A 25,454-nucleotide genomic window follows, 5' to 3' on the forward strand; every position below is an offset into this window, starting at 1 on the left:
TGTATCGGCTGACAAGTAAAGGAGTTGACCCAATTGTCCGGGTGTTGCGCCGACCTTCTGACTTGTAGCGTCTTCCGGTGGAAAAATGTTGAGTAACCTCTCCAGGTGGGTGCATACCTCGGCGCTTCTGACATCCTCGGTAGCTGAGTTTACCCTCTCCAGGGTCAACTTCACTCGACGCTCGAGCCGGAAGTTGGACATCAACGCGCCTCTGATGACGCTGATGGTTGAGTACCGTCTCTCCAGACCTAGCCTCACTCGACGCCCGAGCCGGAAGCTAGACACCAGTGTGTTAACATCACCCTGATGATTGAGTACCGCCTCTCCAGGCTTAGCTTCACTCTTTGTTCGAGCCGGAAGCTAAGCATCCTTGTGACGACGGTGGCAGTGTGAGTTTTGCCTCTCCAGGCCTTGCTTTGCTTGTTGCCCAAGCTGGAAGCTGTAAGTACCGTCTCTCCAGGCTTAGCTTCACTCTTTGTTCGAGCCGGAAGCTAAATACCCTTGTGACGGCGGTAAGCGGTGAGTACCCCCTTTTCCAGAGATAGCTTCGCTCATTGCCCGAGCCGGAAGCTGCATACCTCTGTGTTTGTGACGACGGGGTAGCGTGAATATCTCCTTTCCAGGGATTCGTGATGATTTTGTCTCCACAGTCCACGATGCTGCTTCGACGGTTGTTTTTTAATTTTGTGCCACTAAGGGCTGGATAACGCAGGGATCCGTCTAGGGGATGTGCAGTTACTCACAGGTTCTTGTGTCCCAACTTTCCATTGCGTAGTTGGTTCCCACTGGGGAATTTCTGATTCCTTTGGGTGCAGACACAAAGATGCTCTTTCTGATGTGAGCGGTGCCTTATGATTGGCTGACGTCCTTTCGACGTTGGTGGAGTATCCCGGTTATCCTTGTTCGGGTGTCTCTTTTGGTTTTCTGATTTTGCTGCCTCCGTGTAGGCTGTTATCCACTGGGGGATTTTGTCGTTGATTTTGATTAGCCTCTTCTGTTAGGCATATCAGCTTGACGTTCAATGATTGGCTGAGAGCCAGATTCCACTTGGGGAATGATTATTGATTTTTTTTATGATTTTTTCTCCTTTTGCAGGGATGCCTCTTGAGTAGGCGACTGGGGATTTGGGGATCCTATGTATCCCAGAGTATTATTTTAGGAAGCCTCTACAGGCTTAGCCTCACTCGACACTTGAGTTGGAGAGTTATCTTCACTGAGGAAGTTTAAGTCCTTTGACTTGGATATTCTGCTTGGGAGATCGTACTTCCATTGGGGATTTTGACGATCTTGCTTGATAACTCTTGCTGGGGATTTTGAATCCAAGGGTATGAGTTGAGGTTTCTCTGGGGAGTATTATTTCTGCGAGCCTCTCCAGGCTCATTTACTCTGTACAGTTGGGGGATGAGGAGTATTTTGGTAAGCCTCTCCAAGCTCAGTTATTCTGTACAAACTGATGAGTATTGTTTCGGCAAGCCTCTCCAGGCTCGGTTATTCTGCGGGATCTTTTTGTTGGATTTTCTATATCCTTGCCTTTTTTATTTTCGGCTTTTTCTGTATTTTGCCTTTTCTTCTGATTTGGCTTTTTCTGTATTTTGCCTTTTTTATGTTTTTGGCTTTCGCTGTACAGAAATTAAATTCAGTTATTATGAGAGAGTATTATTTCGGCGAGCCTCTCCAGGCTCAGTTATTTTGAGAGAGTATTATTTCGGCGAGCCTCTCCAGGCTCAGTTATTCTGAAGGAGTATTATTTCGACAAGCCTCTCCAGGCTCAATTATTCTGTGGGAGTATTGTTTCGGCAAGCCTCTCCAGGCTCAATTATTCTGTGGGAGTATTGTTTCGGCAAGCCTCTCCAGGCTCAGTTATTTTGAGAGTATTCTTTCGGCAAGCCTCTCCAGGCTCAGTTATTCTGAGAGTATTCTTTCGGAAAGCCTCTCCAGGCTCAGTTATTCTGAGAGTATTCTTTCAGCAAGCCTCTCCAGGCTCAGTTATTCTGTATGACACTGTTGATTTTCTGAATCTTTGCATTTTGTTTGCTGCTGTCATACACAAGCAATTTTTTCTATTTTTTCTTTTTTATGCAATTGCCTCATGACGAGGTCTTTGAAAATTTCTTTATGGCCAATACGGCCGCATCCATTTCAGTACGCCCATGTTGAGTTGAAATTTTGTTCATAACCCTGATTTTAGTATGGGTGTACTGAACATGGTACGGGCGCATTGTTTTTTCTGAAATTTATATTTTTTATTATTTTTTGTTTTTTCAATAAACAGAGAATAAGTGATCTTCCAGTACACCTATCATCTGTATGCATGTATGCAGTATGATGCACCTAATTCTATTTGATTCTTTTTTCAAAAGAATTAACCGATGCGTTTTTGTGTTTGGATTTTGCCATTCCTCCAGACGGACTGTGCTCTGCCGATTTCTGTTACCGAGGAATGATGCATATTTGATTTTGGTGTCATCAACCAAATGATTCTTCCCTTTCTTTAGAAGATGTGTCAACCCTCCTATTGACCACTATATCTCCATGTTTCCACTAGATTATTCAAAAATCGTTGGGACAAGAGAGAAAAGAAGGAAAGGGTATATTTTTCAAAAGTTTGTGTTTTAGAGGGGATTGTTTTATTTTTGAAAAATGGATTTTGTAAGAATGGCTGGCCAATGGCAGGCTTATTGTGTTTAGGTTTGTTCGATTAAACATTTATGAAGCTAAGCACATCTTCGTTATTAATGATTGTGCTTTGACAACTTGGATAGCTTTTCTTGAGCTCCTTGTTGAATTCAATTGATGGTACCATCATGGATTTATTTTGTTTTTCGATTGCCCTAACTTTTGCCTAAAAACACCCATTTGTGATGTCTTAGCGGGCTTTTGTCTTTGTTCATTATTTTGTAACCCTAATTTTTGCCTAGGTCACCCTTTTGTGGGATTCCTAGCGGGTCTTTCGCTCTTATTTTTGTGCAGCCCCCTTTTTTGGGTTTCCTGCTGAGCCTCTCTTGTTTTTTAGGATTTCTTTTATCCATGATGGCATTTATTGAGGCCAAGAAAAGGTGCTCCAAGTTGTCGTGCACACTTCCACATAAAAATGATGCGGGTTTATTGATTATTAAGATGATTTTAACCTCATTCATGTTTATTCAAACAGGGTTAAATAACATGGTTTAGAATTTTATTGCAAGCAAGAAAAGAATCAATAAGAAATTAATGAAGAATGATTTTATTATAATCATGATGGAAACATGTGCCCTATCGAGGCTCGGGGGTCGGGCTGTCCCCGAGGAGTGATCTCTAATAGTCACTGAGTCTATACATCCCTATCGGAAGGAGAAAGACACTTGATGATAACAGCTGGCCTTGACGTTTGTGAACCAGCCTTCCTAAAGATCTGGCTTAAAGAACGTCGAGAAGGATCTTGATTCCTTTTCGTTCTTTGATCTTTAACAGGGTTGTATCCTAACCCTTGTTTCCCCGGATTGTCCTTGATAATAGGTAGTTCCGGGATTCCTTGGGAGTACTTGCCCAATCTTTGTCCTGGCAAGTACCCGTTCTTTGTGAGCATATGGGCTACCTTCTTCATTTCTCGGGGAAACGTTTCAACATTGGCAATTTCCAATGCTTGGAAGGCGGTTTCCAAAGCTTCCTCTGCTGCATCCACATAAGGTATGTTGGATGGCTTACTGATGAGTATGTCGTCTTCAGCTTGCACGGTCACCAGTTTGTCACCCACAATGAATTTGACTTTTTGGTGGAGCGTAGAGGGTACAGCTTTCGCATCATGAATCCAAGGTCGGCCTAGGAGACAGCTGTATGCAGGAGTAATATCCATCACTTAGAATTCGACGTTGAAGATGGTAGGTCCAATTTGGATTGGAAGATTGACTTCTCCCACCACTTCTCTTTTAGAACCGTCGAAAGCTCGAACGATCATGTTACTCGGGCGCATTTGGACTCCCTTGATTGCCACTTGATCAAGAGTTCTTTTGGGCATCACATTCAAGGAAGATCCGTTATCCACCAAGACTTTTGCGATGTGGTACTCCTTGCACTTTACAGAGATGTGCAAGGGTTTGTTGTGATTAGGTCCCTCGGCGGGGATTTCTTCATCGGTGAAAGTGAGGTGATCATTAGCCGTGATGTGGCTAACAATTCCCTCAAACTTGTCTTGGGAGATGGTATGCGACACATATGCCTCGTTCAAGACCTTCAACAGAGCTTGCCGATGCGGTTCGGAGCTTAGGATCAACGACAACAAAGTGATCTTTGCTGGTGTCTTGTGAAGTTGATCCACGATGGAGTACTCGCTTTGTTTGATGAATTTTAACAACTCATCAGTCTCCTCCTCGGATTCTCTATCTTCCTCGGTTTTCTCCTTTTCTTTTCCTTTATTCTTGGGAGCTTTATCGTGCAGATCTTCGGGAGTGTAGATCCTGCCACTCCTAGTCATGCCCCCAAGTCCAGCGATGTTGGAGATATCACTGCCGGCAGAAGTATGGATGTCGTATATCCATGGCACAGCCTTATTTGATTCGTAAGGGAAAGGTCTTGGAGCGACAATCCTTAACGGCGTGGGGCCTTCCCCTTTTTCTGTCTTGACTACCAACAACGGCGTCGTCGTGTGTTCGCTTTGCGCAGTTGTTGGTTTGCATTTTATCACAAATGGCGTGCGATCCATTCTGAACATACACATCGATTAATTCTTTCTTTTTATTAATCTTTATTATTAATTACTAGGAGAGATAAATGCAAAATGAATGACTAATGAGATGCAAAGGCAATAAATCTCAAAAATACTGTTTTATTCATTAAAGAAAGTGTACAACTTTATACAATGCTTTGAAGCAATTTTTTACAATAAGAGAAAAGCCGGTAAAAACCCACAGGCGGGTTCATGTTTCTTTGCCATTCATCTTCGGCTTCCTCGACATGACGACCCATTGCTTTAATCTGCGTATGGACCGCTTGGCTCATATCGTCACTGATTTTCTGAGCCTCCTTCGCTTTCTGAGTATAGTAGTTGATCATGGCCTGTAGCTCATTAAGCTCGTCTTCGGCTCGATCCTTCTCCTCTTGGAGTTTGGCCATTTGTGCCAATCCTTCCCTTTCCTTTCTGCGGAAATCGGAAAGGTTTGCGGCTTGTCGTTGAGCGACTTCCCGCCATTGCTGTGCGTCGGATCGAGTCAAGAGCAGATCGTCTTGCATGTTCTTGATCAACTGTGCCTGCCTTGCATGCTCGGCTTCAAGGCGTGCTATCTTGACATTGACTTCTTGGAGTTGACTACCCGGTTCAACCTTTGGTATTTTAGATGCCCGAGTAGTCTCCTCATTGAGGTTAGCACACTCATCCTTGAGCCGCTCTATCTCGTGGTCTTTCTTCTTGCATTGCCTTTGAAGACCATCAATAGTAAAACTGGATTCTTCATTTTTTTCTTCAAGAAATCTCATTTGAGCTTCCATGCTTTCCAGCTTTTTGGTCAAGGCGTCGACTTGTTCTTGCATTAACCTCCTTGTGGTTGTGGTTGCGCAAGAGGTGGATGGTTGAGACACCTCTCTCTCGTTCCTCCATATCTCGTAGTCGGTGGAGGCGGATACACGAGGCTTTCCAAGCTCTCGATCTCCCTCATAGATTGGTTTCTCCCACGCTCTAATGACAGCGTGCATGTCCCTCTGATGTTCGGAATCAAAGGAGAAACACAACCCTCCAAGCTCCTCTTTGGTAAGAACAATTTGAGTCCTCATGAGTTGCCTCATAGCCAATCTAGGTGAATAAGCTATGCAACCTCGGAGGCCCATTAATGGTATGCTTGGATAATTGCCGCATCTTGTCAATACATTGCTTGGACGGAACCAGGGACAAACCCACGTGAAGTGCTCAATACTCCACTGTTCCATCTCTTCCTTCCACTCGGAAGCATACCGGCGGCGTACGGGGATCTTCGAAAAACTTCTCAAAGGATCGGGCAAAGTCCCCATATGACTAGAGGCATAAAAGTGTGTGATGCCCCACACATACAACAAGGAGGTACAACATCGGATAGTTTTCCCTTGCTTCTGTTGAGATAAGCTGACAGAAAGCAAGGTGTCGGCAAGAATGGCAGGCACGGGACTCTTCATATGTACGTCCCAAGCGAAGAAGGCGTCCATAGCAGCATGGTCCACTGTGTTAGCGTGAAAGGGGAATAGGATCATCCCAAACACGGCTAACGCTAGAGTCTTGTTGAAAGCTAACCAATCTCCCTCATCAGCCAAAGAAGAAAGGTGGTTTTCAATCATAGCAAGCTTCCAACCCTTGATACTGCCGTTCCCCACTAAAGCAGATAATCGTGGCGGTAGTTTGACTTGAGTGGCAACTCTCTCTACGGCCACATGATTTCCACGGAAAATATAGACCCCTGTTGATTTGGGCCATCGAAGCATGAGTTCGTACTCCTCGAGAGTAGGAACTAAGTCAAACTGGGGGAATTCAAAACAGTGCAGATCGAGACTCCAGAAATGGACCAAGGCTCTCAGAAAAGCTGGATCCACACAAATCTTCATCAAGTCAAGGACTCGTCCATAAGATTTTTCGAACTCCAAACGAGCCTCTCGTGGCATCAAGGTACAGAGGTGATCCAACCTCTCAGCACGGTATAATAGGAAGTCCACTTTCTTTAATGGCCTTTGCACCTCCCTAGACCTCTCCATAATCTACAATACAATGCATGATATGAGATGATGGCGATGAATATGCATGCATAGTGTTTTTTCAACTAAGCATTATCATGTTTTCGGGATATTCTTAAGATGATGCATGATATTGCTTGGTTTGGATAAATACGTATTTTTTCTTTTTGTATATTTTGGGTGAAAAGGGAAACTACCTATATGAATGCAATGGAGGCAGATGTTAACACCATGTACTAGAAAATCTTTATTTCTATTTATTCTTATTTTTTATTGTAAACGAGAATGTTGTATGTTTAAAAGGTGCAAATATATGCTCATACAATGTCACATAAAAAATGCACACACAATTCACTCATCCACGAACAGTCACGAGCGAATCACGAGGTAGGGGTATCCTGCAGAAATGGTGCATATTCAAGGTAGGTTCTAACTGTTCTCACTTGGTCAAAGGCCCCCAAGGTGCCCCCATTATAGGGACCCAATTCCTCTCGTCGTAGGTCGATGGAAAGTTCCAACGCACCGTCGGACTCAAGTTCATGGTTATCACCTTGAGTGATGTTTTCCGACAACGGTCTACGGGCACCTATAGACCCATTCGACAACCGGCCGTACTAACATCCACTCCCTATGGTTAATCACTCATGCCCCCGGGTATAGAGGGAACTGTTGTGTGCAAAGGTTTGTGTGCAGTTTTTATTTCAAACAATTGCGGAATTTAAACATACAACAGTTATTTAAAGCCACAAAATAAATCATATTATCATACAATCAAGGGGTAATGAAGTAATTTTTAACTATTATTTGTTAAAAATAATCTGTCACTAAATGGGACTGACTCTCGAGGCTTCCCCAGCAGAGTCGCCATCTGTCGCCACCGGCCCGAAACGGGCTTTCGGCATTCGCGAAGGATGGTTGGACTCGTTTATTTGTTTAAAAAATATGGATTGCTAGAATGACTTATTCTCAAACTGAGACCTCGTCAAACGAGCAATTTTATTAAAAGGCTCACCAATCCATATTAATCCCAAGCGGGACCCTCCATGGATTAGTGGTTTTCGCAAAAGGAGGGTTCGTGGAGTCGCCACCAATGTTTTACTCAAAACATTGGAAAAAGGGATAAGGCAATTGATTTAAAAATCAACTTTGGCCACTACAACCAGAGTTGGGTAAGGGAGTCGGTTACGCGTGGGGAAGGTGTTAGCACCCCACGGCGCCCCTTTCGGGTTCCCTATGACAGATTATTTTTAAAATAACAGTATAAAATTACTAAATTACCCCTATTTATTCTAAGCAATTATAAATTGACTATCTACATGATGACAGTTTAAATATGCACACAGAAAGCAGTAAAAGGAAGGATTGAAAGGAAACCTCTTGAAGCGTGCTTTTATATATTGCAAAGAACTGGGAAGCGTTTTGGCGTTCCCTCGCTCTACAAGCCCGCTCCTCGCTCTCCTAGAACAAAATTTTAACTAAGGGAATCAAAAAGATTTCCCCTCGACTAGGTTCGATCCTCAAGCAAAATGGCTCGGGGCTCAAGAACTTCGTCGGATCAACTCTCCGAGTGATTTCTAGGGCAGAACACTGCTCAAAAACCCCAGAATACTCAAGGAGAGGGTTGAAACTATGTTCAAAAGTGTGGAATGACGTCCAATTGACGTCATATTTATAGGGAATAGGCGTAATACGGCCTATAGGGGCAATACGGCCGTATTGAAATTTTTGAACTTCAATACGGTCGTATTGAAGATCAATACGGTCGTATTGAAATTCAGAAATTTCAATGCGCTCGTATTGAGTTCGCTGCGGTTGTATTGAAGTGTCAATACGGTCGTATTGACTTCAGTACGGCCGTATTGAAGTTTCAGAAACTTCAATACGCCGTATTGAAGTTTCAGAAACTTCAATACGCCGTATTGAGTTCACTACGACCGTATTGAAGCTTCAATACGGCCGTATTAAGTTCAGTACGGCCGTATTGGGCTTCATTCCCTCCACTTCCTTATTTTTGAGCTATCCTAAAACCTCTAGACCTACAGAGAACCCTCCTAGGGCCTTCCAGGAGTCCTTCTGGCTGATCTTCCTTCAGTCTTCGAGAGTCTTCAAGCTTTATTTCCGACCCGGACAATTTTAGGGGTCTACAGGGTGTAGACACAGATGCTCTTCTTGAATTGAGCGATGCCTTATGTTTGGCTGACGTCCTTTTGACGTAAGTGGAGTATCCCGGTTATCCTTATTCGGGTGTCTCTCTTTGATTTTCTGATTTTATAGCCTCTGTGTAGGCTATTATCCACTGGGGGTTCTGGATGTTGATTTTGATTTTGTCTCCACAGTCCACGATGCTGCTTTGACGATTGTTTTTGATTTTTGTGCCACTGAGGGCTGGATAACGCAGGGATCCGTCTAGGGGATGTGCAGTTACTCATAGGTTCTTGTGTCCCAACTTTCCTTTGCATAGTTGGTGCCCATTGAGGAATTTCTGTTTCCCTGGGGTGTAGACACGAAGATGCTCTTTCTGAGATGAGCGGTGCCTTATGATTGGCTGACGTCCTTTCGACGATGGTGGAGTATCCCGGTTATCCTTATTCGGGTGACTCTTTTTGTTTTTCTGGTTTTGTCGCCTCTGTGTAGGCTGTTATCCGCTGGGGGATTTTGTCATTGATTGTGATTAGCCTCTTCTGTTAGGCAGATCATCTTGACGCTTGATGTTTGGCCAAGAGCCGGATTCCATTTGGGGAATGATTATTGATCTTTTGATTATTTTTTTTTTTCTTTTTGTAGGAATGCCTCTTGAGTAGGCGACTGGGGATTTGGGGATCTTATGTATCCCAGAGTATTATTTAGGAAGCCTCTACAGGCTTAGACTCACTCAACGCCTGAGTTGGAGAGCTATCTCCCACTGAGGAAGTTTTAAGTCCTTTGACTAGATATACTGCTTGGGTGATCGTGCTTCCATTGGGAATTTTGTCGATCTTGCTTTGATAGCTCTCGCTGGGGATTTGTTCCGTGAGCTTGAGTTGGGGTTTCTCTGGGGAGTATTATTTCTGCGAGCCTCTCCAGGCTCAATTATTCTGATGAGAGTATTATTTCAGCAAGCCTCTCCAGGCTCAGTTATTCTGCGAGAGTATTATTTCGGCAAGCCTCTCCAGGCTCAATTATTCTGAGAGAGTATTATTTCGGCGAGCCTCTCCAGGCTCAATTATTCTGAGAGAGTATTATTTTAGCAAGCCTCTCCAGGCTCAGTTATTCTGAGAGAGTATTATTTCGGCAAGCCTCTCCAGGCTCAGTTATTCTGTATGATGAATTGGTTTTTTGTTCAGCCCGAGAATGCGAGCTGAGACGTCTTTTGGAGAGTATTATTTCGGCAAGCCTCTCCAGGCTTAATTATTTTGTGGGAGTATTATTTCAGCAAGCCTCTCCAGGCTCAGTTATTCTGTACGAGTATTATTTCGGCAAGCCTCTCCAGGCTCAATTATTCTGTGGGAGTATTATTTCAGCAAGCCTCTCCAGGCTCAGTTATTCTGGACGAGGCGATTGATTTTCTAAATCTTTTGCCCCTTTTTTTTTGTCGTTTTTGGCTTTTTCTGTATTTTTTGCCTTTTTTGTCATTTTTTGGCTTTTTCTGTATTTTTGCCTTTTCTGTTGATTTGCGGCCCTTTCTGTTGACCGCTGCCATGCACAAGCAATTTTTCCTATTTTCTATTTTATGCAATTGCCTCATGATAAGGTCTTTAAATGTGCAACTAATGTGTGTGATGCACGCGATGCAAGTTTTTATTTTTGTTCTTTTATTTAGAAAAGTGAATGGCTCTCCCTATCCTCCTTTTCTTGGAGGAATTTCTGTCATCGACGTGAGGGAATATTTTTGTGAGCCTTTTATGCAGGAGATTATGGATTTTATAGGAACCCCCCCAATTTTCTTTATTGACCGATTATTAAGGAATTTCATACAATTTTTTAGAAATACCAATTTAGAGGCATAATCACATGGTCAAGAGAGAAAAGAAATGAATAGATATTTTATTAATATTCACAAGTGTTTTTACAGAAAGATATACAGAAGGAATTTCTGAAGAATGGCTGGCCAGGGTAGGCTATATACATTGGGCTTAACAATTATATCTGTAATTGTTGCTCTTTACATTCCCCTAGTTGCTTCGGGTGAGATGCCTGAGCCAGGAGCGTAGATGCTGCAAGACGCTTGCTTCTAGAAGATAATCACTTGAGCCGCCTTTCAGTTTTCGATTCAAGTGATCGTTGCTTGCTTTGTTTTTGTGCCTTATTCTTTTGCCCCTAATTTTTGCCTAGGACGTATCCTAGCGGGGATAAATTCACCTTTGTTTTGCCTAGTACCCTTGTACTGGCGGGCTTTTTGTTTTGCCCTAACTTTTGCCTAGGATGCCCTTTTTCGGGTTTTCATCCTAGCGGGTTTATGCAAGCAACGTCTTCAAGCATAATACTTCTTTACCACGTCGGCGTTGACTGGGTATCGAAGTTCTTCTCCATCTATGTCTGTGAGGATCAATGCTCCTCCGGAGAAGGCTCGCTTTATCACTTATGGTCCTTAGTAATTTGGGGCCCACTTTCCGATTTTGTCCTTTTGAGCTGGTAGCAATTTCTTCATTACCAGCTCTCCCTCATGGTAGACTCGAGGGTGGACTTTCTTGTCAAAAGCCTTTTTGGTCTTCCTCTGATAGGCTTGACCATGGCATATGGCGTTCAGCCGTTTTTCTTCAATGAGGTTTAACTGGTCATACCAGCTTTGAACCCATTCTGCTTCGGAAAGTTTTGTTTCCATGATTACCCTTAGAGAAGGTATCTCGACTTCGATGGGTAGAACTGCCTCCATCCCGTAAACGAGGGAGAATGGAATAGCTCCTGTAGATGTATGTACTGAAGTCCTATAGCCATGAGGAGCGAAGGGTAACATCTCGTGCCAGTCTTTAAATGAGACAACCATCTTTTGCACTATTTTCTTGATGTTCTTATTGGTTGCCTCGACTGCCCCATTCATCTTCGGCCGATATGGGGAAGAGTTATGGTGTTGGATCTTGAATTCTTGGCACAGTTCTTCCCCCATTTTATTATTTAGCTTAGATCCATTTTCAGTGATGATTTATTTCTCCATGCTTCCACTAGATTATTCTAAAATCTTTCGGGACAAGAGAGAAAAGAAAGGAAAGATATTTTTGTTCTGAAGTTTGTGTTTTAGAGGGGATTTATTTTTCAAAAATGGTTTTTGTAAGAATGGATGGCCAAGGTAGGCTTATGTGTTTAGGCTTGTTTGATTAAACACTTATGAAGTTAAAAAGTCATGTTGTGATTCGACAACTTGGATAGCTTCCCTTGAACCTTTCTTTTTGAATTCGGTTCATGGTACCATCATGGATTTCTTTTGTTTTTTGATTGTCCTTATTTTTGCCTAAAACACCCTTTTGTGGTGTTTTAGCGGACTTTTGTTTTTTTGTTTATTTTGCAACCCTAATTTTTGCCTAGGTCACCCTTTCGTGGGATTCCTAGCGGGTTCTTTGCTCTTATTTTTGCGCATCCCCCTTTTTGGGTTTTCTGCCGAGCTTCTTTTATTTTAAAGGATTTTTTTTTACCCATGATGGCACTTGTCGAGGCCAAGGGAAGGTGCTCCAAGTTGTCACACACACTTCCACATAAAAATGATGCGGGTTTATTATTATTAAGATGATTTTAACCTCATTCATGTTTATTCAAACAGGGTTAAAAATAATGTGGTTTAGAATTTTATTATAAGCAAGAAAAGAAGCAATGAAGAATGATTTTATTATAATCATAGCGGAAACATGTGTCCTTATTTCATCACTGGTATGGGTCCTAATGTTGACCTCTTTTATCTCTCGGCCATGCCCCAAATTTACAGTCTCCAATTTCTCTTGACGAGCTTCTTGATCTAGCAATCTTTGCAGATCCGGAGAAATGGTCTCCTCATCACTGTCCAACTCAACCCTTTCACCTTCGGATCCCGGTCAGAGCGAACAATTACAGACATAATTATTTTATTGGTTCTGTTTAGGTTTAGAATTATTAATGTTAATGAGGAAAGAGAGAAAAGAACAAAAAAGAGAGTAATGTGAAAAATGCCTCTTTATTGATATGTATTAAAACTGTACAAAAACCCTTATTTACATGAAAAGGTTCTCATGATCTCGGGTACTGATCATGAGTCCCTAAAAGAGAAATATGAAGGGGCCCTATCGTGGCTTGTTCTTCTCTCTACTCCTGCTTTGGCAGAGGATTCTTGCTCACGTCGGGCGCTGTCGAATCGAAGGTGACCCACCCGGCATCAATAAGGTTTTGGACCTTGTATTTGAGAGCTAGGCATTTCTCTGTTGAATGCCCTGGTGCCCCCGAATGGTATAAACATTTGTCTTGTGGCTTGTACCAATCGGGGTAAGGTGGGTCGATCTTCCTTGGTGGAACATAAGCTATAAGTTTGGCTTCTACTAGCTTCGGCAGGAGATCGCTATAAGTGGTCGAAAGTTTATCAAACTTCTTCACAGGGGTGAATTGCGATCTTCCCGACTTCGAAGTGGAAGTAGCCGAGGGTATGGTTATAGCATTGACTCCTCCCTCTTTCTTCTTCCCGAAGACCTTCTTAGCTTCATATGATTGGGAAGGCTTAGCCAGCTTCCCACTTTTAAGTCCTTGTTCCACTCTCTCCCCAATGGTGATGATGTTCGAGAAGAGTGTCGTTGTGTTCCCTATCATTTATCGTAATAGGGACCAGTCAACGAGTTGATGAATAAGGACACCGTCTCCTTATCCGACAGCGGGGGCTCTATCTGTGCCGCCAACTCCCTCCATCGTTGGGCGTACGCCTTGAAAGATTCATCATTTTTCTTACTCAAGGCTTGAAGATCTGACCTATCGGGTGTTAGGTCGATGTTGTATTTATAGCGCTTGAGAAAGGCGTCGGCCAACTGCCTCCATGTATGTACTAGATTTCCATCTAGCTGCATATACCAATTGAGCGCAGTATCGGCTAAGCTCTCTTGGAAGCAATGTATCAAGAGCTTTTCATTTGTGGCATATGCAGCCATCTTTCGGCAGTACATGGTGAGATGACTCTTGGGGCAAGTCGATCCCACGTATCTCGGGAAATCTGGCACTTTAAATTTAGGAGGAAATTGAATATCCCTCACTAAGCACATGTCGGCGGCATCTTTAATATCGAAATCATGCCCCTCCATAGCCCTTAGCCGATCCTCTAGGGCGTGGAATTGTTCCTTTGAAACTTCGGGCTCTTTAATCATAATTCCAGCCCCAATAGGTATGGCATGCGGAGGCTCTTCTTCATGCACCTCCTCTTCCTCATGATGGGACCCATGGTCACTGTGGTGAGACCCATGTACATTATGGTGACGCATGAGTTCCATCATTTGCGCCATTTGTTCTTTGAGTTGTGAGAGCTCGGCTGTAAGCTTCTTATTTTGCTCCTCCAATGCTTCCATTTTCTTGATTTTCTGCGCGCGTGTGAGGACAGAGAGATGACCAGCCACTTTCTAAAATGAATGTTTTATTCTAATTAGTTTATTCATGGTATGAATACACTCTCGATGTGAGCTTGATAAGACTCCATCTTTAAGGCGCTGCCTTTGTAAGATGAAGATTTATCACCCTCCCTAGCCTATGATCTCTCCCCAACGGAGAATCTCAATAGTCATGGGTCCCTTTTACTCACATCGAGAGGGTATTGGTGATCCTAAAATGAATAATTGATGAGGATGCATGAGGTCGTATTGGCAATGATGCACATGCTCCTCACTTTTATTATATTTTCGCACATGGTCTTTCCTCTCATGTCATGGTTTTTTCATGCATGGGGATTATTCTTAGACCTTATCACGAGGTTATTTATTAATGCACAAACAATTGCACATAAGCATTTACACAAACAATTCACTCATCCACGAACAGTCACGAGCGAATCACGAGGTAGGGGTATCCTGCAAAAAAGTGCATATTCAAGGTGGTTCTAACTGTTCTCACCGGTCTGAGGCCCCCAAGGTGCCCCCATTATAGGGACCCAATTCCTCTCGTCGTAAGCCGATGGAAAGCTCCAACGCACTGTCGGACTCGAGTTCATGGTTATCACCTTGAGTGATGCTTTCCGACAACGGTCTACGGGCACCTATAGACCCATTCGACAACCGGCCGTACTAACATCCACTCCCTATGGCTTACCACTCATGCCCCCGGGTATAGAGGGAACTGTTGTGTGCAAAGGTTTGTGTGCAATTTATATTTCAAACAATTGCAGAAAATTAAACAAACAACAGTTATTAAAGCCATATAAATAAAGCATGTTATCATACAAACAAGGGGTAATAAAGTAATTTTAACTATTATTTGTTAAAAATAATCTGTCACTAAATGGGACTGACTCTCGAGGCTTCCCCAGCGGAGTCGCCATCTGTCGCCACCCGGCCCGAAACGGGCTTTCGGCATTCGCGAAGGATGGTTGGACTCTTTTATTTGTTAAAAAATATGGATTGCTAGAATGACTTATTCTCAAACTGAGACCTCGTCAAACGAGCAATTTTATTAAAAGGCTCACCAATCCATGTTAATCCCAAGCGGGACCCTCCATGGATTAGCGGTTTTCATAAAAAGGAAGGGTTCATGGAGTCGCCACCAATGTTTTACTCAAAACATTGGAAAAAGATGTTTAAGGCAATCGATTCAAAAATCGACTTCGGCCATTACAACCAGAGTCAGGTAAGGGAGTCGGTTACGCGTGGGGAAGGTGTTAGCACCCCACAGCGCCCCTTTCGGGTTCCCTATGACAGATTATTTAAAAATAATAGTGCGAAATTACTAAATTACCCCTATTTATTCTAAGCAATTATAAATTAACTATCTACATGATGACAGTTTAAATATGTACACACAGAAAGCGGTAAAAGAAGGGACTTTAAAGAGATAAACCTTTGAAGCGTGCTTTCTTATATATCTTGACAGAAATTGGGAAGCGTTTTGGCGTTCCCTCCCTCTACAAGACCGCTCGCTCCCTCCTATAAAATTTTAACTATGGAAATCCGGAGGATTTCCCTTCGACTAGGTTCGAGACTCAAGCAAATGGCTCGTGACTCAAGAACTTCGTCGGATCAACTCTCCGAGTGATTTCTAGGCAGAGCACTGCTCAAAAAAACCCAAAATACTCAAGAAGAGGGTTAAAACTCAGTCCAAAAGTGTAGAATGACGTCCAATTGACGTCATATTTATAGGGATGAGGCGCAATACGGCCTCTGGGGGTCAATACGGTCCGTATTGAAGTTTTGAACTACAATACGGCCGTATTGAATTCAATACGGCCGTATTGAAGTTCAAAAAACCTCAATACGGCCGTATTGAAGTTCAGTGCAGCCGTATTGAAGTTCAGTGCAGCCGTATTGAATTCAATGCAGCCGTATTGAAGTTCAGAAACTTCAATACGGCCGTATTGAGTTCAGTGCGGCCGTATTGTAGTTTAAAATGTTCAATACGGCCGTACTGAACTTTTGGGAGGCCGTATTGGGCTTCATTCCCTCCACTTTCTTATTTTTTGCTACTCTAAGACCTCTAAACCTACGAATAATCATTGTCGCCACCGGCCCGAAACGGGGCTTTCGGCATTCGCGAAGGATGGTTGGACTCTTTTGTTTTAAAATATGGATTGCTAGAATGACTTATTCTCAAACTGAGACCTTGTCAAACGAGCAATTTTATTAAAAGTCTTACTAATCCATATTAATCCCAAGCGGGACCCTCCATGGATTAGTGGTTTTCGTAAAAGGAGGGTTCGTGGAGTCGCCACCAATGTTTTACTCAAAACATTGGAAAAAGGGATAAGGCAATTGATTTTATAAATCAACTTTGGCCATTACAACCAGAGTTGGGTAAGGGAGTCGGTTACGCGTGGGGGAGGTGTTAGCACCCCACAGCGCCCCTTTCGGGTTCCCTATGACAGATTATTTTCTAAGATAACAGCGTAAAATTACTAAATTACCCCTATTTATTCTAAGCGATTATAAATTAACTATCTACATGATGACAGTTTAAATATGCACACAGAAAGCAGTAAAAGGAAGGATTTAAGAAGAAACCTCTTGAAGCGTGCTTTTATATATTGAGTAAAACTGGGAAGCTTTTTGGCGTTCCCTCGCTCTACAAGCTCGCTCGCTCCTTCCTAAAAACTTTTGACTATGGAAATCCGGAGGATTTCCCTTCGACTAGGTTCGAATCTCCAAGCTAAGTGCTCAGAATTCCAGAACTTCGTCGGATCGACTCCCAGAGAGATTTCTAGGGCAGAACACTGCTCAAAAACCCCAGAATACTCAAGGAGGGAGTCAAAACTGAGTGAAAAAGTGTGGAATGACGTCCAATTGACGTCATATTTATAGGGAATAGGCGCAATACGGCCTACAGGGGCAATACGGCCGTATTGAAATTTTTGAACTTTAATACGGTCGTATTGAAGTTCAATACGGTCGTATTGAAATTCAGAAATTTCAATACGCCCGTATTGAGTTCGCTGCGGTTGTATTGAAGTGTCAATACGGTCGTATTGACTTCAGTACGACCGTATTGAAGTGTCAATACGGTCGTATTGACTTTAGTACGGCCGTATTGGGCTTTTTCCCTCCACTTCCTTATTTTGAGCTATTCTAAGACCTCTAGACCTACAGAGAACCCTCCTAGGGCCTTCGAGGAGTCCTTCTGGCTGATTATCCTTCAGTCTTCGAGAGTCTTCAAGCTTTATTTCCGACCCGGACAATTTTAGGGGTCTACAGCTGCCCCCCCTTTACTTAGTCGGACGGCCTTTTGGTGTACCGGCTGACAAGTAAAGGAGTTGACCCAATTGTCCGGGTGATGTGCTGACCTTCTGACTTGTAATGTCTTCCGGTGGAAAATTGTTGAGTAGCCTCTCCAGGTGGGTGCATACCTCGGCGCTTCTGACATCCTCGGTAGCTGAGTTTAACACCAACGTGCCTCTGACGACGCTGATGGCTGAGTATTGTCTCTCCAGACCTTGAGTATTGTCTCTCCAGACCTTGAGTACTGTCTCTCCAGACCTTGTTTGAGTACCGTCTCTCCAGACTTTGTTTGAGTACCGTCTCTCCAGACCTTGTTTGAGTACTGTCTCTCCAGACTTCGTTTGAGTATTGTCTCTCCAGACCTTGTTTGAGTATTGTCTCTCCAGACCTTGTTTGAGTATTGTCTCTCCAGACCTTGTTTGAGTATCGTCTCTCCAGACCTTGTTTGAGTATTGTCTCTCCAGACCTTGTTTGAGTATCGTCTCTCCAGACTTTGTTTGAGTACTGTCTCTCCAGACTTCGTTTGAGTATCGTCTCTCCAGACTTTGTTTGAGTACCGTCTCTCCAGACTTGTGCATACCTCGGTGCTCTCGACAACTGGGTAGCTGAGTATTGCCTTTTAGGCTTTGAGATGATTTTGTCTCCACAGTCCACGATGCTGCTTTGACGGTTTTTTCTGATTTTGTGCCACTGAGGGCTGGATAACGCAGGGATCCGTCTAGGGGATGTGCAGTCATTCACAGGTTCCTGTGCCCCAACTTGCATTGCATTGTTGGTACCCATGGGGAATTTCTGACTCCTTGGGGTGTAGACACAGATGCTCTTTCTCTCTGAGTTGAGCGATGCCTTATGTTTGGCTGACGTCCTTTGACGTTGGTGGAGTATCCCGGTTCATCCTTATTCGGGTATCTCTTTTTGATTTTCTGATTTTTGCCTCTGTGTAGGCTGTTATCCGCTGGGGGATTTCGTCGTTAATTTTGATTAGCCTCTTCTGTTAGGCGTATCGGCTTGACGTTCGATGTTTGGCTAAGAGCCGGATTCCGCTTGGGGAATACTTATTGATATTTTTGATTTTCTTCTCCTTTTTGCAGGGATGCCTCTTGAGTAGGCGATTGGGGATTTTGGGGATCTTATTGTATCCCAGAGTATTATTTAGGAAGCCTCTACAGGCTTAGCCTCGCTCAGTGCTTTGAGTCGGAGAGCTATCTTCCACTGAGGAAGTGTTAAGTCCTTTGACTTGTATATACTGTTTGGATGATCGCACTTCCATTGGGGATTGCGTCGATTTTGCTTTGATAGCTCTCGCTGGGGATTTTTCCGTGAGCTTGAGCTGAGGTTCCCTCTGGGGAGTATTATTTCTGCGAGCCTCTCCAGGCTCAGTTATTCTGCATATTTGTGGAGGATGTGGAGTATTATTTTGGTAAGCCTCTCCAGGCTTAGTTATTTGGTACAAATTGTTTGTTGGATTTTCTATATCCTTGCCTTTTTTATTTTCGGCTTTTTCTGTATTTTGCCTTTTCTTCTGATTTGGCTTTTTCTGTATTTTGCCTTTTTTATGTTTTTGGCTTTTGCTGTACAGAAATTAAAAGTGCTAAAGAAATTAAATTTATGAGAGAGTATTATTTCGGCAAGCCTCTCCAGGCTCAGTTATTTTGTATGAGTATTGTTTCGGCAAGCCTCTCCAGGCTCAATTATTCTGTATGATGCTGTTGATTTTCTGAATCTTTGTATTTTGCTTGCTGCTGTCATACACAAGCAATTTTCTATTTTTCTATTTTATGCGGTTGCCTCATGATAAGGTCTTTGAATGTGCAACTAATGTGTGTGCAATACAATTTTTTATTTTTGTTCATTTATTTAGAAAAGTGAGTGGCTCTCCCTATCCTCTTCTTCTTGGAGGACTTTCTGTTATTGACGCGAGGGAGTATTTTTGTGAGCCTTTATGCAGGAGATTATGGATTTTACAGGAACCCCTCCAATTTTCTTTTATTGACCGATTATTAATGGAATTTCGTACAATTTTTATGAAAAACCAATTCAGAGGCATAATCACATGGTCAAGAGAGAAAAGAAACAAATGGATATTTTATTGATATTCACAAGTGTTTTTACAGAAAGATATACAGAAGGAAATTTCTGAAGAATGGCTGGCCAGGGTAGGCTATATACATTGGGCTTAACAATTATATCTGTAATTGTTGCTCTTTACGTTCCCCTAATTGCTTCGGCCTGAGCCAGGAGTGTAGATGCTGCAAGACGCTTGCTTCTAGAAGATAATCACTTGAACCGCCTTTCGGTTTTCGGTTTAAGCGATCGTTGCTTGCTTTGCTTTTACATCTTATTCTTTTGCCCCTAACTTTTGCTTAGGACGTATCCTAACGGGGTAAATTTGCCTTTGTTTTGCCTAGTACCCTTGTACTGGCAGGCTTTTTATTTTGCCCTAACTTTTGCCTAGGACGCCCTTTTTGGGTTTTCATCCTAGCGGGCCTATGCAAGCAACGTCTTCAAGCATAGTACTTCTTTACCACGTCAGTGTTGACTAAGTATCGAAGTTCTTCTCCATCCATGTTTGTGAGGATCAATGCTCCTCCTGAGAAGGCTCGTTTTCCCACGTATGGTCCTCCGTGATTTGGGGCATACTTTCCGATTTTGTCCTTTTGAGTTGGTAGTAATTTCTTCATTACCAACTCTCCCTCATGGTAGACTCGAGGGTGGACTTTCTTGTCAAAAGCCTTTTTGATCTTCCTCTGATAGGCTTGACCATGGCATATGGCGTTCAGCCGTTTCTTTTTGATAGGGTTCAACTGGTCATATTGGCTTTGAACCCATTCTGCCTCGGAAAGTTTTGTTTCCATGATTACCCTTAGATAGAGTATCTCGACTTCGATGGGTAGAACTGCCTCCACCCCATAAATGAGTGAGAATGGAGTAGCTCCTGTAAATGGACGTACTGAAGTCCTATAGCCACGAGGAGCGAAGGGTAACATCTCGTGTCAGTCTTTAAATGAGACAACCATCTTTTGCACTATTTTTTGATGTTCTTATTGGTTGCCTCGACTGCCCCATTCGTCTTTGGCCGATATGGGGAAGAATTGTGGTGTTGGATCTTGAATTCTTGGCATAGTTCTTCCACCATTTTGTTGTTCAGATCAGTGATGATTTATTTCTCCATGCTTCCACTAGATTATTCTAAAATCTTTTGGGACAAGAGAGAAAAGAAGGGAAAGATATTTTTTATTCTGAAGTTTGTGTTTTAGAGGGGATTATTTTATTTTTGAAAAAATGGTTTTTGTAAGAATGGTTAGCCGAGGTAGGCTTATGTGTTTAGGCTTGTTCGATTAAACACTTTATGAAGTTAAGCACATCTTTGTTATTAATGATTGTGCTTTGACAACTTGGATAGCTTTTCTTGAGCCCCTTGTTGAATTCAATTGATGGTACCATCATGGATTTATTTTGTTTTTCTTTTGCCCTAACTTTTGCCTAAAACATCCATTTGTGGAGTTTTAGCGGGCTTTTGTTTTTGTTCATTATTTTGTAACCCTAACTTTTGCCTAGGTCACCCTTTTGTGGGATTCCTAGCGGGTCTTTTTATCTTTAGGATTTCTTTATCCATGATGGCACTTATTGAGGCCAAGAAAAGGTGCTCCAAGTTGACACACACACTTCCACATAAAAATGATGTGGGTTTATTATTATTAAGATGATTTTAACCTCATTCATGTTTATTCAAACAGGGTTAAAAAATGTGGTTTAGAATTTTATTATAAGCAAGAAAAGAAGCAATGAGAAAGAATGATTTTATTATAATCATAGTGGAAGCATGTGTCCTTATTTCATCACTGATATGGGTCCCAATGTTGACCTCTTTTATCTCTCGGCCATGCCCCAAATTTATAGTCTCCAATTTCTCTTGACGAGCTTCTTGATCTAGCAATCTTTGCAGATCCGGAGAAGTGGTTTCCTCATCACTGTCCAACTCAACCCTTTCACCTTCGGATCCCGGTCAGAGCGAACAATTACAGACATAATTATTTTATTGGTTCTGTTTAGGTTTAGAATTATTAATGTTAATGATGAAAGAGAGAAAAGAACAAAAAAGAGAATAATGTGAAAAATGCCTCTTTATTGATATGTATTAAAACTGTACAAAAACCCTTATTTACATGAAAAGGTTCTCATGATCTCGGGTACTGATCATGAGTCCCTAAAAGAGAAATATGAAGGGGCCCTATCGTGGCTTGTTCTTCTCTCTACTCCTGCTTTGGCAGAGGATTCTTGCTCACGTCGGGCGCTGTCGAATCGAAGGTGACCCACCCGGCATCAATAAGGTTTTGGACCTTGTATTTGAGAGCTAGGCATCTCTCTGTTGAATGTCCTGGTGCCCCCGAATGGTATAAACATTTGTCTTGTGGCTTGTACCAATCGGGGTAAGGTGGGTCGATCTTCCTTGGTGGAACATGAGCTAGAAGTTTGGCTTCTACTAGCTTCGGCAGGAGATCGCTATAAGTGGTCGGAAGTTTATCAAACTTCTTCACAGGGATGAATTGCGATCTTCCTGACTTCGAAGTGGAAGAAGATGAAGAAATGGTTATGGCGTTGACTCCTTCCTCCTTCTTCTTCCCAAAGGTCTTCTTAGCTTCGAATGATTGGGAGGGCTTTGCTAGCTTCCCACTTTTAAGTCCTTGTTCCACTCTCTCCCCAATGGTGATGATGTCCGAGAAGAGTGTCGTTGTGTTCCCTATCATTTTATCGTAATAGGGACCAGTCAACGAGTTGATGAATAAGGACACCGTCTCCTTATCCGACAGCGGGGGCTCTATCTGTGCCGCCAACTCCCTCCATCGTTGGGCGTACGCCTTGAAAGATTCATCATTATTCTTGCTCAAGGCTTGAAGATCTGACCTATCGGGTGTTAGGTCGATGTTGTATTTGTAGCGCTTGAGAAAGGCGTCGGCCAACTGCCTCCATGTGTGTACTAGATTTCCATCTAGCTGCATATACCAGTTGAGCGCGGTATCAGCCAAGCTCTCTTGGAAGCAATGGATCAAGAGCTTTTCGTTTGTGGCATATGCAGCCATCTTTCGGCAGTACATGGTGAGATGACTCTTGGGGCAAGTCGATCCCACATATTTCGGGAAATCTGGCACTTTAAATTTAGGAGGGAATTGAATGTCCCTCACTAAGCACATATCGGCGGCATCTTTGACATCAAAATCATGCCCCTCCATAGCCCTCAACCGATCCTCTAGGGCGTGGAATTGTTCTTTTGAAACCTCGGGCTCTTTAATCATAATTCCAGCCCCAAGAGGTATGGCATGTGGAGGATCTTCTTCATGCTCCTCCTCCTCTCCCTCATGATGGGACCCATGGTCACTGTGATGAGATCCATGAATGTTATGGTGACGCATGAGTTCCAACATTTGCGCCATCTGCTCTTTGAGCTGTGAAAGCTCGGTCGTGAGCTTCTTGTTTTGTTCCTCTAGCGCTTCCATTTTCTTGATTTTCTTTGCGCGTGTGAGGACAGAGAGATGACCAGCCACTTTCTAAAATGAATTTTTTAACCTAATTAGTTTATTTATGATATGAATACACTCTTGATGTGAGCTTGATAATCTTTCATCTTTGAGGCGCTGCCTTTTTAAGATGAAAGTTTATCACCCTCCCTAAGCTATTATCTCTCCACAACGGAGAATCTTAATAGTCACGGGTCTCTTTCACTCACATCGAGAAGGTATTAGTGAACCTATAAATGATGATGAGGATGCATGAGGTATTATTGATAATGATGCCTATGCTCCTTACTTTTATTATATTTTCACACATTGGTTTTTCCTCTCATGTCATGACATTTTCATGCATGGGGATTATTCTTTAGACCTTATTACGAGGTTATTTATTAATGCACAAACAATTGCACATAAGCATTTACACAAACAATTCACTCATCCACGAACAGTCACGAGCGAATTACGAGGTAGGGGTCTCCTGCAGAAAAGTGCATATTCAAGGAGGATCTAACTGTTCTCACTTGGTCAAAGGCCCCCAAGGTGCCCCCATTATAGGGACCCAATTCCTCTCGTCGTAGGTCGATGGAAAGTTCCAACGCACCGTCGGACTCAAGTTCATGGTTATCACCTTGAGTGATGTTTTTCCGACAACGGTCTCATAGGCTCCTATAAACCCATCAACCGGCCGTACTAACATCCACTCCCTATGGATTACCACTCATGCCCCCGGGTATAGAGGGAACTGTTGTGTGCAAAGGTTTGTGTGCAATTTTATTTCAAACAATTGCGGAAAATTAAACATACAACAGTTATTAAAGCCAAATAGATAAACATGTTATCATACAAGTGAGGGGTAATAAAGTAATTTTAACTATTATTTGTTAAAAATAATCTGTCACTAAATGGGACTGACTCTCGAGGCTTCCCCAGTGGAGTCGCCATCTGTCGCCACCGGCCCGAAACGGGGCTTTCGGCATTCGCGAAGGATGGTTGGACTCTTTTGTTTTAAAATATGGATTGCTAGAATGACTTATTCTCAAACTGAGACCTCGTCAAACGAGCAATTTTATTAAAAGTCTCACTAATCCATATTAATCCCAGGCGGGACCCTCCATGGATTAGTGGTTTTCGTAAAAGGAGGGTTCGTGGAGTCGCCACCAATGTTTTACTCAAAACATTGGAAAAAGGGATAAGGCAATTGATTTTATAAATCAACTTTGGCCATTACAACCAGAGTTGGGTAAGGGAGTCGGTTACGCGTGGGGGAGGTGTTAGCACCCCACAGCGCCCCTTTCGGGTTCCCTATGACAGATTATTTTCTAAGATAACAGCGTAAAATTACTAAATTACCCCTATTTATTCTAAGCGATTATAAATTAACTATCTACATGATGACAGTTTAAATATGCACACAGAAAGCAGTAAAAGGAAGGATTTAAGAAGAAACCTCTTGAAGCGTGCTTTTATATATTGAGTAAAACTGGGAAGCTTTTTGGCGTTCCCTCGCTCTACAAGCTCGCTCGCTCCTTCCTAAAAACTTTTGACTATGGAAATCCGGAGGATTTCCCTTCGACTAGGTTCGAATCTCCAAGCTAAGTGCTCAGAATTCCAGAACTTCGTCGGATCGACTCCCAGAGAGATTTCTAGGGCAGAACACTGCTCAAAAACCCCAGAATACTCAAGGAGGGAGTCAAAACTGAGTGAAAAAGTGTGGAATGACGTCCAATTGACGTCATATTTATAGGGAATAGGCGCAATACGGCCTACAGGGGCAATACGGCCGTATTGAAATTTTTGAACTTCAATACGGTCGTATTGAAGTTCAATACGGTCGTATTGAAATTCAGAAATTTCAATACGCCCGTATTGAGTTCGCTGCGGTTGTATTGAAGTGTCAATACGGTCGTATTGACTTCAGTACGACCGTATTGAAGTGTCAATATGGTCGTATTGACTTTAGTACGGCCGTATTGGGCTTTTTCCCTCCACTTCCTTATTTTGAGCTATTCTAAGACCTCTAGACCTACAGAGAACCCTCCTAGGGCCTTCGAGGAGTCCTTCTGGCTGATTATCCTTCAGTCTTCGAGAGTCTTCAAGCTTTATTTCCGACCCGGACAATTTTAGGGGTCTACAATCATCCTAGGGTCTTCCAGGGTCTTCCAGGAGTCCTTCCGGCTGACTTTCCTTTGGTCTTCGAGAGTCTTCGAGTCTTATTTCCGACCCGGACAATTTTAGGGGTCTACAGACCTAGATGTTTCTTCTTCATGTTTATGCCTATGAGACCTAGAAGGCCTTTCACCATCATGTCTTTTGGGCTTAGAAGGCCCATGACCCTTATTGCCATGAGGTTTGCTAGTCTTACCCCCCACCACAAGCTTATTCAACAACTCTCTTATTGTTTCATTATTCTTTTCATTTTCTATTTCTTTTCTCCTAATATATTTCCTAA

The 25,454-nt window shown here is 42.8% G+C and overlaps 1 protein-coding gene across 1 annotated transcript; it reads right to left on the reverse strand.

The window, feature by feature from the left end:
• Window positions 1–4,081: 4,081 nt before the first annotated feature.
• Window positions 4,082–17,755, reverse strand: LOC145959030 (uncharacterized). Its single transcript, XM_083076928.1, has 2 exons — window positions 16,785–17,755; window positions 4,082–6,690 (listed from the first exon to the last, which is right to left on the reverse strand). Exon 2 carries the CDS (start codon window positions 6,685–6,687, stop codon window positions 4,828–4,830), a length of 1,860 nt encoding a protein of 619 aa, XP_082933054.1. The 5' UTR covers window positions 6,688–6,690; window positions 16,785–17,755; the 3' UTR covers window positions 4,082–4,827.
• Window positions 17,756–25,454: the final 7,699 nt, after the last annotated feature.

The sequence above is a fragment of the Cajanus cajan genome, chromosome 6 (genome assembly GCF_000230855.2).
Source record: "Cajanus cajan strain Asha chromosome 6, NIPB_CcT2T_4, whole genome shotgun sequence".
NCBI classification, from domain to species: domain Eukaryota; kingdom Viridiplantae; phylum Streptophyta; class Magnoliopsida; order Fabales; family Fabaceae; genus Cajanus; species Cajanus cajan.

What these genes read in the sequence shown, in the direction of transcription:
- LOC145959030 (XM_083076928.1), bottom strand. Translation starts at nt 6,687, where the DNA reads ATGGAGAGGTCTAGGGAGGTGCAAAGGCCATTAAAGAAAGTGGACTTC.